This window comes from Brachionichthys hirsutus, chromosome 2, assembly GCF_040956055.1.
Source record: "Brachionichthys hirsutus isolate HB-005 chromosome 2, CSIRO-AGI_Bhir_v1, whole genome shotgun sequence".
Taxonomy (NCBI): Eukaryota; Metazoa; Chordata; class Actinopteri; order Lophiiformes; family Brachionichthyidae; genus Brachionichthys; species Brachionichthys hirsutus.
Window position 1 is genome coordinate 14,204,037 of NC_090898.1, and position 17,097 is coordinate 14,221,133.

The 17,097-nt window shown below is 48.0% G+C and overlaps 1 protein-coding gene across 1 annotated transcript in view; it reads left to right on the forward strand.

Annotated features, from left to right (window-relative positions):
- The window catches only part of camta1a (calmodulin binding transcription activator 1a), a 247,302-nt gene that overhangs the window by 105,157 nt on the left and 125,048 nt on the right, over nt 1-17,097 (forward strand). Inside the window, exon 4 of the mRNA XM_068744294.1 lies at nt 11,128-11,195. Within this exon, the coding sequence (XP_068600395.1) occupies nt 11,128-11,195 (68 nt within the window). The remainder of the gene's footprint in view (nt 1-11,127; nt 11,196-17,097) is intronic.

Genomic DNA, 17,097 nt, shown 5'->3' on the forward strand with positions numbered 1-17,097 from the left:
CACCTTTGCCAAACTCTCATTAGAAATTCCACGTCGCTGTGTTTGGACAAGGCTTACTGAACAATAATATATTCTATACTACAATAGTACTTTTGTTTCTCTGCTTGATATAGTTGTATGCGTGTTTCTTCATTCATTTTCCCCTTAGTACACAATCGCAAAGTTATTCTTTGTTTTAAGTTGAACTATATTTCTTTCTTTTTAGTTTTCTTTCTTGTTAATAAAGATACAATGTTATGCAGAGGTTTACTTAACAATTTTATAGACAAATTATTTTATTTATAGTTTTAGGCGTGTGGGAAAAGGGTGATAAAGTAGAGGGTGGGTTGATAACAGCGGAGGGGGGGTTCACAAAGGTAAAAATACACGTAAAATAATCAAATAAATATGCTGTCGCTACTTTGCGGCTTTTCAGCTATCGCTGGGGGTCCTGGAAGGTAACCCCCAACGATGAACGAGGGACGACTGTACACTGTTCTTTGGAGGCCCTGTGGCTAAGGGGTCTCTATGTGAGTATATGGACAGGGTCTGGCCCTCTGTGTGACTTAGGAGGTGCACAGGGCCCGGGTTTATCATTGTATTGTTGAGAGGTTTTAGGCAGCGACACAATAGCACCAGCCATGCCTCCTTGGCACCAGCCGGTGCCCGGAGGTTTAGGATTTTGGGAAGGAATCATTGATTGGGGCGATGGCTAGAGTGACTGAAAGGTGGGACAGATGAGGGAAGTGTGAGGGGATGGATGTGTTGGCACCTTCCCCCGGGTTCTGGCTGGGTGCTGGAGCAGTCTCCACTAACATTGATGCATGGCCATGAATTACATTACGCCTTGGCAGCCGCTTGCGCACAGATTCATTTTAGCAGTCATGGCTTTATTTATTTATTTGTTTCCACATTTTGTCAAGGCGCATATATATATATATATATATATATATATATATTAACAATTGAACCAGATTTCAGAATGAGGCCGATTCAGAGTATTTCGCTGAATGGGTGTTTGTGCCTGTAGAGGCATTACGACAGCTTTATAAATTCTGATGGAGTGCTTTGGTTATGCTCAAATGACACATATGCATGGATGGCGTGGCGAGGCACAAGGCGCTCATTCTGAACATCTCTTGAACATCTGGAAACCCGCCAGGACAACACCCCATTCAGCGACCGCCGGCGAGCTGCAAGCGGCTCCGGCCGAGGGAGATACAAGTGATGCGCTGAAGCTTTTGTTCAACTCTGACATGGCTGCTCTGACTCCTTTGTTCTGGGAGAAGAGACCTATTCACAGTGTGCCCTGTGAACAAATTGAATCTGGTTGACAATTAATAGCCGTGCGGCATGTTTAATTAAGAGCATGTAGCCAGCGAGTGACGTGAGGCAGATAAACAGAAGAAGAGCTGAACGGAGCCAGAATGGGCTCACAAAGGAGCGGCCCATTGGAGCGTCTTGCTGATCGATTCCCTACGGTCTGCAGAGAGCACTCTTCACAAAGAGCAGCCTGTGCTCCCCCCCCCCCCCCTCAACGGGGCAAACTTTTAGAGGAGAGAACGATGTGAGACTGATAATGCACACAAGGCAGATGGGAGGATGCAGATAGAGGCAGAAAAGTTGAGGAAAAAGTTGGCTCAGTGAAACAAAAAGTGCGAGCGAATCCTATACCGCCGCCCGGATGCACTTCCGGATTTGGTAGCTTCGGCTTTATGAAAACGACCTTGAGCGTAATGATCGGTAGATGCCGGGCGATCATTGACGTTGGACGGTTATTGTCATATACGCGGCCGGCGTATATCTGCTGTCAGGAAGCGAAGCGTGTGTGCCTGCAAGCTGGTTTGACTTGAAGCGTCTGTGACCTTCACAGTTTTGCATTCCCGTTATTGTAACATGAACACGAATCGGCAGAAAGCCAAGAGCGAGGGAGCGAGCAAAAGAGAGGGAGAGAGGGAGCTCTTGACAGCTTGTCTGATAGGCCAAACAATACCAACCATGGCCAGGCGATGGTCTGGACAGATAGTTCCACGCACACACACACACACGCACCCACTTCAATTAAAGAGAGCCCCGTCTCCAGAACTAACAATCACATCAGTCAGCAAGATGGCAGGAGCTGAGCGGAGATCAAATGAGAGCGGTTCATGTGAGGATTCCACTGATACTGTTGGCGTGCGTTGATATACAGTCGGTGTTCCCACGTATGTGTTGGTTCTGCCTGGACATATGTGTGCTGACAAGCGTGCATAAAGATGACAAGCGTAGAAATGGAGTTTTGCAGGAATGCAGCTTGTTCATGTACGAATTATAAGGGTGCGCGCGCGCCGTGCGGGCCGCGTACAGGAAGTGGCAATAGAGGATAAAAGCAATCTGACAGACAAAGGGTGATCCTTTCATGCTGACAAGTAGCTGGAGTAAAAAGACTTTCTGCTGGCTAATTGGCCTGAGCTGGAGATTTGGCCGTCCCTGTGGTTTATTTTCGGTCTCGTTTCGTCTTGTTTTTTCTTCTTCCTCGTCTCTGTCACTATTTGGACGGACAGTCTGCGCTCGATATTTCGTCCTGTTTCTTTTCATGACATACGGTAGGGGAAGGGCAAAACGTTTCACCCTTTGACACATAATCTGCCCTCCTGTTCAATCTGGTTCTTTGGCTATGGCAGCATATTGAGAGCAGACTGAACTTAACACTCCCAGCCTGATCCATACAGCACCCACTCTCATCACGGCATGCGTCTTATGCAAATGAAACAAACGATTTCAGTTCCAAACATTTGTGGCAGCATGCAAAATATCGAATAGAAACGGCATGCATTGATTTGCACAGCTTTATAGAGAGCATTGCTCAATTCACAAAGATATACAAGAGCAGGACGGGTCAGGGTGTTTCCATAGTAGGTTTCAGAAAAAGAAAACACGTGATACAAACATCTTGTGGATTTGCCTCAAAGAGTTAACGAGATAAATATTTTTTGTTTATTAAATGTGTTTTTTTTTTTTATGTTTTGAAAGTGGAATTCTCTCCCATTCCTCTTATGAATACTATGTCAGGCTCTTCATAGTGCATTACGTAATGCATCATAGTTCCAGTGGGAGACTTTCCAAAGTGTTCCCAAAATATGCTGCGTAAATTCAACATGGTTTTTAACGTAGTACCACCCCGAGGGGTCAAAGGTCACAGGCGCTCATTGTTGGTTTCACTTTTGGTGATCTTATGGACTGTAGTTGGGTAAGTCCACTAATTCCTTGTAGCATTAGGAAGCACGGGTCTTACACTGCTAGGCTATTTGTCCCCGTCTGCCCTTCGGCATGCCTGAACCTCTTGGTGCCCGTTTACTCAGTCATGAAACCATCACCTGCTACCAATTAGCCTGTTTCCCCGTGGAATGTCCAGATCAGCTGTTTCTGAGCATTCATTAACTCCGTATATTTGCACCGCCCCGCCTGACGCCATGATGGAACAAAGCTTTCATCTTGAAGCAGGACCTCTCGGCGGTTCTGAACTGTGTCCTGGATTGAAATTTAGAAATTGGTTTCATGCAAGGGTGGCCCAGTGATTTGGTCGGACTGAATAGTGGATATTAGAGGATCATGCAGGGCATTCATTGATTCTGGACCCAGAAATAAAGCAGCTTCCAGGCTTACGAAAGACAGAGCTCTGCTCGTTTGTGGAGGGAAGGGAGCCTCTCGTTGGATCTTTTTTTTTTTGATCGGTCCTGCAGGAGCTTTTAAAGAAACGCTGACATCAGTTGATTGATAAGGAGTGAATAGTGACCTTCTAGATTCTGCTGTCACTTCATTTATGACACCACCACTCCTTTGCCTTTTGGGAAAATTGGTGTGATATTTGAGGATATAGTGCCTATATTCTTAAAATGTCTCCTCAGAGACAAATCACACCCCGGTTGACATTTAATGCCCTCTCCCCGGATTTCCAACACAATGTATTTTTCATGCCCACCATAAGACGACGACAAAATTATTATGTTTGTCTTTATGCTCTATTACATTTTGAGTCGAACATTGACGCTACGGTCTGGCGCCATCTTCTATACCTGCCGTCTTCATGAAGTCAACATGAAGATATGCAGTGAAGAATAAGACAGAGGAGCCCACCTCCTCTGGTAGGTTTGATTGCTCCTCCGCGTTTGTTCACCTCCTTTGGCGAACAGAAGTTGGTTGTGGAGGAAAGTAAAGTTCAGCAGCCGAGTGCTGTAACAGCCTGGAGGCTCGGCGGTGGGGCACGGGCAAGGTCAGCATCATGGAGGCGGCGCCATTCTCTCTTCTCCTTGGCCTGGCTGCCAGCGGGGGTGGCGGGGGGACAGGTATCCTGCTGCATTGATGATGCTAGAGGTTAGGCAGCAGCGGGGGGGCAGGAAGTGAACCTGGCCGCTTCCTGCCGCTTCCTGTGGTGCACCAGGATGTGTCCACATGCACACACGTGCATTCTCCTTTATATATTTGTATATCCTGTTTACTATTACAGTCCTCCATACTTCCACTGAGCCTGCTACACATCTTCAAGTCTTTCCAGAAGTTAGAGCCCGAGGGGAAAGAGAAGGGGGGGAGAGATAGAGGCAGAATGAGGTGTAATAGAATCATTACACGAGGCACATCTCTCAAGGGTAGAGCAGTAGGAGGTCCCATATGGACTTTATATCACCTGGCACACACACACACACACACACTACACACACACAGCAGCAACTGTAGGGTCACAATGCTGCCTAATTATGGCTGACAAAGATGGATGTATTGCATCCAGTCAACTTTATGTCCAATTCTCATTCGGCGTGCCCTTAACATATCGCATGCTGCGGATTCAGTCTTCTACTCCTCATCATCACCATCATTTCTTCTATTCCACCACACACATGTATAGAAATGCAAGACGTGCGCACACAAATATGTCGCCGTGTGGGGGCGACTGGCTGACTGTTGTGCTCCTTCAAGGCCAAATAATTACACCCCCCTCAATGACCATGAACAACAGCAGGTCATAGGATCAAAGTCGCAATGATCCTTTTCTCACACCAGCCTTCTTTTCCTGCTCGCTCTATCTCTCTCTCTCTATCTTTCAGTCCATTCAGAGGCAGAATGTGTGGGAAGAGTGTTCCACACCCTCACACACTGTGTCAAGGAACATGGCACTCTTCTGCGTTTCTGGATGAATTTATTTGCGCCTCTGTTTTTATTTTATTTAAGGTAACAACGTCGTGTGAATACAAATAAAAGCACAGCGATAATTAATGGCCCGCTTTCATCTGTTGTGATGAAATCTTTATTAGATCCATTAGCGGGGGCCCCAGCTGGCCAAGTAGAGCAGCGGGCGTCGGAAGTTGTAACAGTAAAAATTAGTTACATTTTATATTTATACTGCTCTCCTTAAAAAAAGAAAAAGAAATTGAAACGATGTTGGAAGTTAGGAATTTTTTTTAAATGGCCCGCAAGTCTGCCGAGGTGAGCTCCATTACAGGTTTGTTTAGAAAAAGAGGGCTGATAATGAGTATATTGCATTAACTTAGCTTCTTTTAGCTTCTTAGCTTCTCTTGCAGGGATGTACACGCCATTAATCCTGACTAGTTGTTTTTGGAAGTGAGTATTTCATAATGCAGACAAACATTAATACACATAGATTGCACTCCTCCGCAACAATCTGGATGTTTGATCATAGGCTGCTGGTCCCTTTCACAGCCTCGCGTACACAGATGGGTGTCAGACGAAGCGTAAAGCAAATGAGAGCTCTCTTACAGGATCTCTGATCTTTTTTTTCAAACGTATCAAACCATCCTGGAACCGCTCGAGTCCCGTATGGAAACACCTGCATTTGTCATATTTATTCTCTTTTATTTTACCTTGATCTGTTTCCTACGCTGCAGAAAGGCATGTCCTTATATGGACGTTAATGCTATGGTGTGTAGAAGGGATATTGTGATCTAAAAAGAAGACCAATGGCACACCAGCTGCTGCGGGTGACGTTAATTGTAGGAGCAGGGAGGCGTGCAGCGTTGAGGAGCAAGAGGAGGCCCCCCAGGAGAATGCCTCCTTCTTCAGAACAGTATTATGACCAGCATTCCAAGTAGAAACGTCAAAAGAGGCATTGAGCAACTGGAAAGCATCTAAGCCACCCAGGATCAATGCCAAATTGATCCCCGAACTATGTATAATGTAGGGAAGTGGACAGCTTGTCTTGCTCTGCCCAGTTCTTTTCTGCCAAAGGAAAAGCGCTGAGGATGCACAGAGCAAGCTGGTCGGAGAAACAGAACCAAATTATGTTTTAAACCGAGACGGTCATGAAGGTTTCGCCGAGCAAGCGCATTGGGTGCGACGTGTAGACCCGCGTTTCTGCGAGCTCAGCCACGATTGTGTATTTTCGACTGATCCGGTGCATGAAGGTGCTGAAACATGATGATTTGTGGTGGTTTTACGTTGGGCAGCGTGCGCCGTCACGGTGGATCAGCTGAGCGGAGACACCGTGGCTCCGCGTGTCCGTTTGGATTGGGTATTACTGGGAATCCCCATGTCGGGCCTGATTATCATCCTCTCAAACCGGCTCGGGGACTAGCGGACAGGACTCGCTCATCTTTGGCGGATGCCACACGTTGCTTTCCCAACATTTTCTTGTTGCTCACTTTCCCTCTCCTTAAGCTCTCAGTCATCGGTGTCTTCTTTTCTGTCTCTAGCCTCCCGCGTTCTCTGTTTTCCACCCGTCCCGATCATTCTCCTTGATGGCGGTTCCACTGCATTCTATTTTGAGGCATGTTCAAACAATCTTAAGGGCTAGCTGGAGGTCACAGCTTGCTAAAATAGATTCACTCTCCCGCACTGCTTTCCCCAGCCTAAAAGAGTAATATGGCCATATGAGATTACATAGATACAGTGCGTGATGCATTATTGCTGGCGCATTAAGAATTCATGAAGTTTAAAAAATAATAATACAACAAAATGATTCAGCAAAGGTACTTCTGCTCACAGAATCGAACCACAGCGCTCTTTTTTTAATCACCACACCTTCACGCTTCTCTGTTTTAAATGCATTTATCATTGTCATAGAAAGAAAAAAAAAACACTTTGAACTTTGTTCATCCTCGGTTCTTTTCTTTTCTCTTTTTGGATAATCTCCCTGTTCAGTAACTCCCCCACCCTCGTTCGCTACCTCTTTCTTTCTCTTCTGTGCCTAATTAAAGTTAATTCTTTTTTTCCCGGTGTAATCTTGCGATAGCCTGAAGCTTCAACACCCACTCCCCACCCCCAAAATTCCCTTCCAGTCCATTTGTGCCCCGCCCTGGGCTTGTTCATTTCCTGGGTTTGCCCTGGAGGAAATATCAGATGACCTGCCTCTCCACTGCAAAAACCCAGGTCACCAGGGAGGGCTCCTGTCTCGGTATCCCTTCCTTCGTCCCCTCTCATCCACTTCCAGCTTTCAAGTGCAGGGCAAGGTCAGAGCTTTGAGGATGCCCCCCCCCCCCCCAGACTTCACCACGGGGCAGGCTGGAGGCGCTGTGCTCCTCTCCAACCAGACTTTGCTCCATCTATTCTTTCACATCTTCCTGCTCTCCGATATTCATTTCATTAGCTCAAGCTTTTACTGCAATCAATACCATTGCTAAAGTCGCTCTTTCTCATACAGCTATTCATTTACTGCCTTTTCATTAGTGTCACTGGGGCAACAGTATAACTGGAATAATATTGTAATGGACAAACTTATGCTCTCTTTGTCGGACCCTCTTTTGGGTGATCAAGGCTGTTTTTGAAATGAATCGGCTCACAAGCGATGAGTCATCACTCTGTGTTTTGACGTTTTGGCGGCCGGCGTTGTAAGTGTTGATATTTGATGGTGTGTGGCGTTGAAGGGGTTCATCCTTCCCGCTCTGTATCGTCCGCCTCATATGGATAGTGTTTGGAGACAGGACAAGACAAGACTTCCGTCGCTGCTTTTAAAGGAACAGCGAGAGTCATTTCATCCAAACCTGGAATGTTGAGTCCTTTCAACGTCTTTCTTTTTGCCCATAAATCAATGTTGCTTGTCGCAGAGTGAATCAGAGGGAAACAACATCGCAATATAGACTCGGGTCATCTCGGGTCGGTGAATCTAACTCGCAGCAGATCAGATTTGTGTCGTTAAACGGGGGGGGGGGGGGTCGTGAAGTCCAGCTGACCAGTTAGACAAAAAAATGTGACCCTAAGATTGACATTACAATAGATTTTGACAAAAAGTGGAAAGCGGGGGGGGGGCAAAATGGTGTTTGTTTTCCGCCGAAAGTTCACCGCTCCTTGTCTCACTCCCTCACATTTGCAAAGACGTGAAATGGGATGAATATGTTAGTGTCGTCTCCAATTTTGAACAGGTAGACATTTCAAGAGCTGATTCTCCCCGGAGAAAATGTTGTACCTCTGGAGAGAAAATATCTTTTGAAATGTGACACCGTAAAAGCCAGTTATCTCAAAATGAAAATTTTTCTCACGCCGGCTTTCCTTTTCACCTCAGCGGTTATAGCAACGGGAAATGAGTGAGGCACCGGATTGAGGGAGACGGTGGCGAGGGGCTTCTGTGTTGGCGGAGCTGGAGGGGTGACTCGCTGATGAGTACAGGACTGACATCTCCTGAAGAGCATGTTAATATCGTGCCAGGCCCAGACGGGTAACCGGTAATCAGGATCTGTGATTCTCGCCTCTCCATCTCCGTCAGCCCTATGTCTCAGCTTTAACAGAGACAAAAGAAACAAATAAGATGGCTGGGTTACGACTGACACCTCCAGGTTGTTCTTTCCCTGTAAAATGAAAATCGACTCTCTTTTTTTTTACTACCCCCGTGCCAATTAGCGGAGGTGTTGCTCACGCACGCTCTCTGGTTCACTGCCAGCTTGCACCGATTGTTACTTATTTAGATCAGACTTCTGCAGGGAGTTTGCCTTGCTTTAAGCCTTTACTGATGGAATGTATTTCACCACCACCTGGGGGGGTAAAAACCCTGCAAGGATCACATCGTTTGGGAGGCTTAAAGTATGGAGGTATAGAAACAGCCTCACATGAGCAGGACTTTGATCCAAGAGGTGGAGATTGTGTTAGTAGATCCACGCCTGAATTTTTCCCTGGTGACGGGGGAGCAGGCCGGACGCTCTAAGGTCAGTCGATAGAATCCAGAGCGCATGGACAGCTGCTGGTTTGACTTTGATGCACCGTCAGTGTTCAGCACCCCCCGCCCCCTCCCCCCCGCCCAAGTGTATTTGCTCAACCTGAACGCACACTAGCCTCTCATTATGCCGCCCATGCAAACTTTGTCTCTTTGCAGCTGTTTAATGGCTCCACGTCTGTTTTTGTTTGTTTCCTCGCCATAAGATTATTGCACCTTTATGGTTGGTCGGGGGGTTGGAATAATCCCCGGCATCTGTTCGGAGAGGGAGGGGTGTGCAAAGAGCCAGGAGTGGAGGCTCCACTCTATTTTTTTATTTTGTGACGCACGAGACCATGCGGCCGGCCCCTTAGTTCATCCTCTGCCACTGAGGCGGGGGCTGTTGCTGTATTTTAAAGGCAAGAGTGATGGAAGGAGCAATATGCTAACAGGCACAGAGGTCACTGAAGGAGCTTCCCGCTGGTGTTTATCCCCCCCAAAATGAACACAGAATAGCAGGGATTAATCTAATCATGTCTATCTCAGGCTAATTTGCTTCCAAATTGATGCAGAAAAGTTACTTTATCTTCATCCTCGTAGTATTTCCTCTGTTTTCCCCGTGAACATTTCAACCCTTTGCTGCTCTTCCCATCGACTTTAGCAGAAATTGTAAAGGACTTAGTTCCTCTTGACACACTCTTCCCCCTCGTAGCCTTTTCTTAATTTAAGACTCCGTCTTGTCATGACTTCACCGCCTCCGGCCTTTATGGCAGAAAAACAGGAAGTTAATCAACGCAGCATTATCTACCAGTCTGCACCTGGAGGCGAGGGTGCCAGTCATGCTACCCCCCCTCTCTGTTGGGAACCCAGCCAGCCTGGAAGCCCCTCCTGTGGCATTCCCATGGGCTATCGCCAGTGTGTCTCGGTGCCAGGTCGGACTTTGGGCACATCTTCGATGAGCCAATGCGAGTCTACTTGCAGTGATGTAACCAGACAACAAAAGCAGGCTTTCCTCCACCACCTATGTCTCTAATTCTTTTTCCTGATACAGTGAAAGCTATTCATGGATATGACATTCCCTCATGTGGACAGCAAAGCGACACCCTTAAACCCCAGAGGGTGTTTCCTTCCTCGAGAGAGCGTTTGAAGAACATATTCACAACAGCAACAGCAGAGATGCGCATCCTTAGGACATGAAAGTGTATTTCTGTGGTGGCGTCTTTGTGTCTCGCTCGCCCCCAACAGCTCGAGAAGCTGACAATTGTTTTTGCTGAAGAGTGAATTGCTGGCTGTCGCCGGTAATCATTAGGTTGCCTACCATCATCCAAAGTGCTTTTATTTCTGCCCATTAGTTTGGTGGGAAAATAGCGGGGTACGGTCCAGCATGTTGCCCCTTCACACTCAAACTGACGCCGTAGACTGGGATCGCAGGGTAAACGCGAGCGTCTCCAGTTGATGCCACTCTCAGTTTGGGCCTTTTAACTCGCCTGTCAATAGCTCCTCGTGGCTCGCCGCTCAAGATGGCCGTTGCTCTGCAGTAGCAGCACACGCGCCTGTCAATATTGTGAGACTTGCATGCAATTATAATTCAAAAGTTAAAGCGTGAATTGATCCGTAGAGTTGTCAAGGGCAGATCAAAGGGATTTGGGTGAGGATCGGACCAAAAAGCGTTAAAGCCGCCGCTTCCCTCTCAAACACGGAGATGTCAATCTTTCCGTGAGCACCTTAATGTCCTCAGAGGAGAACTTGATCAAAAGCGTTCATAACAAAGACGGTCCCGGGAGATGGTTTGACCTCGGCTGCATTCCACTTCTGTCTTTCACTTTACTTTCGCTAGTCTCCATTTACCTGCCTTGAACTCCCTGACACGGCCCCCGCTTCCATCTCCCCTCTGTTTGTGCTGCCGGTTAGGCTGTCTGAATATCAATGAAGCGGCCTCGCCGATGTATTACAAACACAAGTGAACGGCGATTAAAGATGACATGTCTAAGCCCCCCCCCCCCCCCTTCTTCCCTTTCCTCTTTGCTTTTGCACAGGAGATCGCAGCTTACTTGATAACATTTGAAAAGCATGAAGAATGGCTAACGACATCCCCTAAAACAAGGTAAGGAAATTACACTCCTGCCCTCTTTTGAATCACAACCCTGAAATAATAATATTCAGGGAGCCACAATTTTCCTTTTTTTGTTTTCTTTTTTATTCCCTTCTTTTTAGACCATTTCTCTTATGCACAGCTCGCAGCCTCCTTTGAGTTCACTGTAGGATGTTTAATATTACAGGCTGCTAATGGCTGTTGCAGTTGTGCAGATAAATGATAGAATATTAATACTGACTAATACTTGCCTTTTAGCGAGCCAATTAACACGACATGCAGCGGCGCATCATCTGCTTTGAATGCTGTGTGAATGCGTCCCTCTCCGTCTGCGCCACTTACCACTCAGCTAATAACACTGGGAGTGTTTGCCTCGGCCAGACATTACACCCACACGTGGAACAAAATGCCAAGAGCAATTATAATATTTGAAATGGAACAGAGGTTATTCTTTTTTTTTTTTCCTCCCAATGCATGCAGATGCATTAAAGGGCAAATTTGCAAATGAAGCTCACGTCCACCTTTTCATCAAAGTTTAACACCTGAAATGTGATATCAGCAAACACATTTGTTTTGTGGCGACATTAAACTATTAAGTCTAAACATTAATAATGCATTGGTGGCTCTGCGGAAGCATTCCTCTACATCCGACAGGAGTGGACAGCTCTTCCTTTGAGTCGCTTTTGCTAATTTCCACATATGGACTTGTCTTAGTTTTTACTGCGAGACAGTCGGCGCCACGGCAAATAACATCTGTTAACAAAATATCCCCTTCACTAAACTTTACATTTTCATGAATTCGAAATCAGCTCAATATGTTAAACCGCGGTCTCTCTTTCTGTGAGATGGACCGGCTACGCTGGCATTATTAGCAGTCCTCATCCATGTGTAAATGTTCCCTGGGCTCATTGGCGTAGAACCCATTCCTCACATCTCCCCCCTCCCCCCGCCTCCTTCTTTCTTCCGCTGCCTCGGAGGGACATTGATAATAGTTCTGCATAAAGACACTGCCAATTAGAATACATTCTCTGCTGTAATTATGGCGCACGGACCAAAAGAGCAATGAGCTCACCTGTTTTTTTGGTTTTGGTTTCATTTTAATCAGGGATATCCCTTCATCCCTGAACCCCTGACCCACAACACACCAAAATGAAGCTAACGGCATGTTTCCGTCATGACATGTGGATTGCATCGTTGCTACCATCTCTTCAAAGCATGCGTATGCTGTTATCTCCCTGTAATATGGTAGTCATAAATATCAAGAGGTTTAAGATTAATGACGGGGCAGCAAAATGTTACAAATGAGGATGCATAAGTTGCGACGGACTCGTGATCCCGAAGGCTCTGCGGCCAAAATGGCCCTCGGGAAAACTCCTAGCCACCGGCCGGCTGCCGTGTTCTCAGCTGTCAGTGTGCTTAGGGATTTCAGCCCCATGCCCTGTCTCCATGCAGGTGCTGATACCTCAGCAAACGTGTCACACGACATCGGCCCCTTGTGTACACCTGCAGATCACCTCGCAGCGCGCCACGCAAGGTCGTAGGCTATCTCTGCAGGACGAGGCGTGTGCGTGCCTCCGGATAAGCGGAGTTGTGAACTGTTTGCGTTTCCCCTGTTGTCAGTGAAGGCGTAAAGTGTAGTGATGGATGTGGGAGCCAGGAGGAGTTGAGTGGCGTGAAAGGGAGCGGCGTACATGTGTGACCGATGTGAGCTGATTGATGGGTGACATGCACTTTAAAAGCTCTCTGCTTAAGGTCACGGGTGAGGGGGGGTCAACCTCGGGACACCTGTGGGCTAAGTCCTGCCTTCATTTGTCATTATACATCTTTGGGCAGTTGCGGGCGGTGACGTGTGCATCAGATTGTGGGCGCGCTGTCTGAACGTCTGTGGGTGGGTTGACCTCTGTGGGGAATAGGCTAAGTAGGCTAATTCCCCCTCCCAGCACCTGTAGACAGGGTCAGCGGGGCGCGGTGGGCGGCAGAGATAAGCAGCGGGGGCCGTACATTGAGAGCCACAGTGCTGTGCTGCCTGCATGGCTGCACCGGGTGCTTATAGCAACTCTGACACATGGCGGTTGTAAAATAAATAAATAAATAAAGGTGGGAGTGGTCTTCAGCCAGAGCTGGAGCAGCTGACGCTAGCCGTTTGGCCAAGGTGACTCCCAAGGCAGGGCATTCCATTCACAGCGATGGCATCCTGTCAGCAGAAGGAAGATGAGATGAGAGGGGCCAATTGCATTCATGCACAGATGGATTTGAGCAGGATGACGCTCGTTTCCCGCAGAACACGCGGGGCTGCTTGCCTCTCGCTTCGCTTTCTGTTTGTTTATCATTTGAAATGCCGAGGCGTGCCAGGCGAAAGTGCCGGAATGCTGAGTGATTGATGCGCCGAGCTCCAGTAATACACAGTCCCGTTCGGATAGGAAGTGCAACAGTGCTTAAAATCAATACCAGTGTTCTCCAACTGACTGCTTGAACAGCACTACAGCTAATCCAGGACGCACCTGTCAGAGCTTGGGAAATCTTTCCCTACCCGGGCCTTACACTTTAATTTACAGCCGCAGCCTTGCCGGCTTCCATTTCCATTAAAGGGAGAGCCTGGCATTATGGCTTTAATGAAGGCCGCGGCCAGGCCGTGATTTAAGATGGCTGTTACCCAGCACCTTCACTCCGCAGGAGGGAACACACTTAAAGGGACAATTAGGATTTTCCTCTCCTGCGTCCTCTGAAGCTATAGCCACAGTCTCGCTTTCCTCTCGCCTTTTAAAAGATGTGTCCGTGTTGCTTCGGCTGATGGGATCTGAAGGGGCCTTTGGGAGGAGAGTGGAAACAGAGGGGAAGGTAGAAAAGGACTGAAGAAAAAAAAAACAACGCGGTTCCAAATCTGCTCAATAACGCTTCGTTTGCCCTCATCATGGGGCTTCGCGTTGCACTCCTGTGGAGAGCCGGCATTCGTTGTCCGTCGTAAACGACACAAGCGTCTCCTTGAGGGGATCGTTCGGAGCCGTTTGGAGGCTGACAGATGGAGAAACTATTGACTCGACGGTGTCACAGATTGGTCAGCCCAAAGTGCTAACGGACACCTGTGTGTCGTATAGCGATAGCTCGTTATCCTGAGCGTCCCCTAAATGCAGCACGGTTTTATTAGGGGCGCAGTCGCACGCAGGGTTTCTTGTCTGCTCCTTTGTTTTACAGGACAGCGACTGAGAGAGCGCTTCTGGGCCTGTCAAGGATAGCTCTACTGTATATGAATAAGTGTGTGTGTTTGTGTGTGTGTGTATGTGTGTGTGTGCGTGTGTAATCTCTACTCTTGCATAAAATGCAAACATGCGGTAGACTTATTATAGCTGCTGGGAAGTTGGAGTGGTGGGCTGTGTCAGCCATTTGCTTCGACCTCTGCGCAAGTTTGGAAACATACGCTTACATGAACACACACACACGCACACACATATACATGCACGGTCTCTCTCACACACGCACACATTGTATATTGAAACTATCAAACAATAAGCACTGGTCCTTGGAGGGCCTCGCAATGACACTGAACCTCGCCGCCCCCACGTCCCAGCGCAATAGCCCTCTCTCCTCCCACGCCCACAACAACTGCAGCAGCAGCATTCCAAAATGAAACCGGGTCCCTTCAGACAGCTTCCAAAGACAATGCTTTTATTAAAACCTACAGCGGCAGCGCCACCCCCCCGGAGGAGCGGGAACACCAGCAACAGAGTGGAGCCCAACTGAAATCTACTAATGACTGTCGGTTTGCTATTGTGTATGGCGTTTGATACCGGGTGTGGAGCCCATTACGGCGCATGTGTGTGTGGAGTAAATGATAGAGCGGACTGTGTTTTATGCGTGCGCGCACACACACACACAAACACACGCATAGATTCACACAGCACGTCTGCAAAAGCCAAGAGCGGCGTGGCTACGCATTTGGAAAGTGCATTGTGAATGAACCCAGGCGCGCCTTTGTGAATGCATTGAGATGACATGTGCAAGTGTAATTACCAGCGAAAGTTGTGAATGTGTTTTACATTAAATATAGAATGCTTCTCCGTGTTTTCATGACGACGAGTATCTGGGTTAGTCTGCTGCTGTGAATAAGGCCTCCCTAGGCCGATGTGTAAACGCACTTTCCCTCACCTAGTCGGGCACATGGTGCGAAGAAGTGCTGGGCTTTCTGTGTGCGTGTGTGTTAGTAGGGGTGGGGGCTGAGCAGGGTGTCTGATAGTGTTTGGACCTAATGCTTTGTGACACTCATTGGCTGGCAGTTTCAGCGGAGAGAGGAGAAGGACGAGAGAGGCAGGGAGAGAGAGGTGGGGTGAAGCTACTGGATAAGATCACATTGAAACAAACACAGTTTAAGACTGGTGGCACTGAATCAAGCCTCAGGAGCCAGAGTTGAGAATAAAAAAACAAAACTCAAATGTGCAGAGAGCTGAACAACAGTGATCTCCATCTCCTTTCTCCACTTGACTTCTTTTCCACTTGAGTAAAAGTTTAGTTGGAAGCATGCTGACACTTCTGCCCCGGCTCCCCCCCCCCCCCCCCCCCCCCGTTCTCGCCGTACCTGTAGGACGCTGTCCCATGCTGCTACCATGCAATCATAAAGCCCTGACAAGGACAAGCATGCCCACCTGGGGCCTGGCACAGGCAGGTTGAAACGAGCCCACCAGGGAAAGATGAGGGGACAGGAGGGAGGTGAACGTGGACAGCGTGAGGAGGCGACGGATGAAGGGGAGAAAATGAAAAATGGCCATTGAGGAAGGAGTGAATATGATGAAGCGAGAGCAGTTTAGAAAATGGAAACATGTCGATAAGAGAAGAAAACAGACGAGATGGAGATGGGAGGAATAATGATGGATGAGGTGAGGAGTAGACGGTGTGAGAAGCAGGGGGGGGTTACACAAACAGACGAAGAAGGACAAAGACGGGAAAGAGGAGGATTGCACTGACACAGGACAAGGGGGCGGGGCAAACAGCAAATAGAAATGAAGGGAGTGAGCAATGGATTCAACTGACAGATGGAGAAAAGTCCTGTGGTCTGGGGGCATTGGAGGCAGAATGCAAACGTTCAATAGATTACAGTGAGTGCTGGGCCGAATGCCGGGGACCCTGACTCCTCGCCAACTTAATAGCGGGTCTTGTTTGTCTGTTCTCTAAAGTAATGCCCAAGCCGAGCCCAGGGAAGCAGCCTAAGCCTGAGGCATGTGGAAATGGACAGGGGACGAGATAGATGTTGGTTCTCATCCCAGCTGCTGTATATTACCCTGGCCAGCTTGCCCACGGGAGACTCTTCAATAGAACACAGAACATCATCGAGCTTTATCACCTTCATTCCCTCCACTCCCACCAGAACGGCTGCTGAGGGCCAGGAACGGCAGGGCCAATTTTAGGAAGTAATCCTTTCTATTATGTTTCCTTTTTTGTATGGTAATAGACATTAAAGTCTTGAGCATTTGTTTGTTTGTTGTTTCCCTGTTTGGCTTGTGTGCCTGTTTGTTCCTTTTTTCCCAGATAGCAATGAAGTAAGCAGTACCTGCGATGCTGAAGTGAGGAAGGCATTTTGCAGGGAAGATAGAAAAGGCAGGGCGAAAAACAAGCAGGCCTTGCCGTACTCAGTATGCCAATATGGAGCTGGAGGAGGACGAGCAGCAGCCAGTGGCTGGCCACAGGAGAGAGGGGATAAATAAATAGAGGAGGAAGTTGATGTCAAGCAGGTGTTCAAGGAGAAAGTGTCAGCCAAGCAGGCCGAGATGGGAAGAAGTGCTGCTTCTGCAGCCTGATAATAAAGACTTAATTCAATTAGCGCTTCTGCACCGGTGAGCAGCGCGCAGGCTGGCTGTCACGGAGGAGGCCATCGACGCAGCGGAGCTCGCCCTCCGCCACAAAGACGACCCGCCACCTCGCCCCC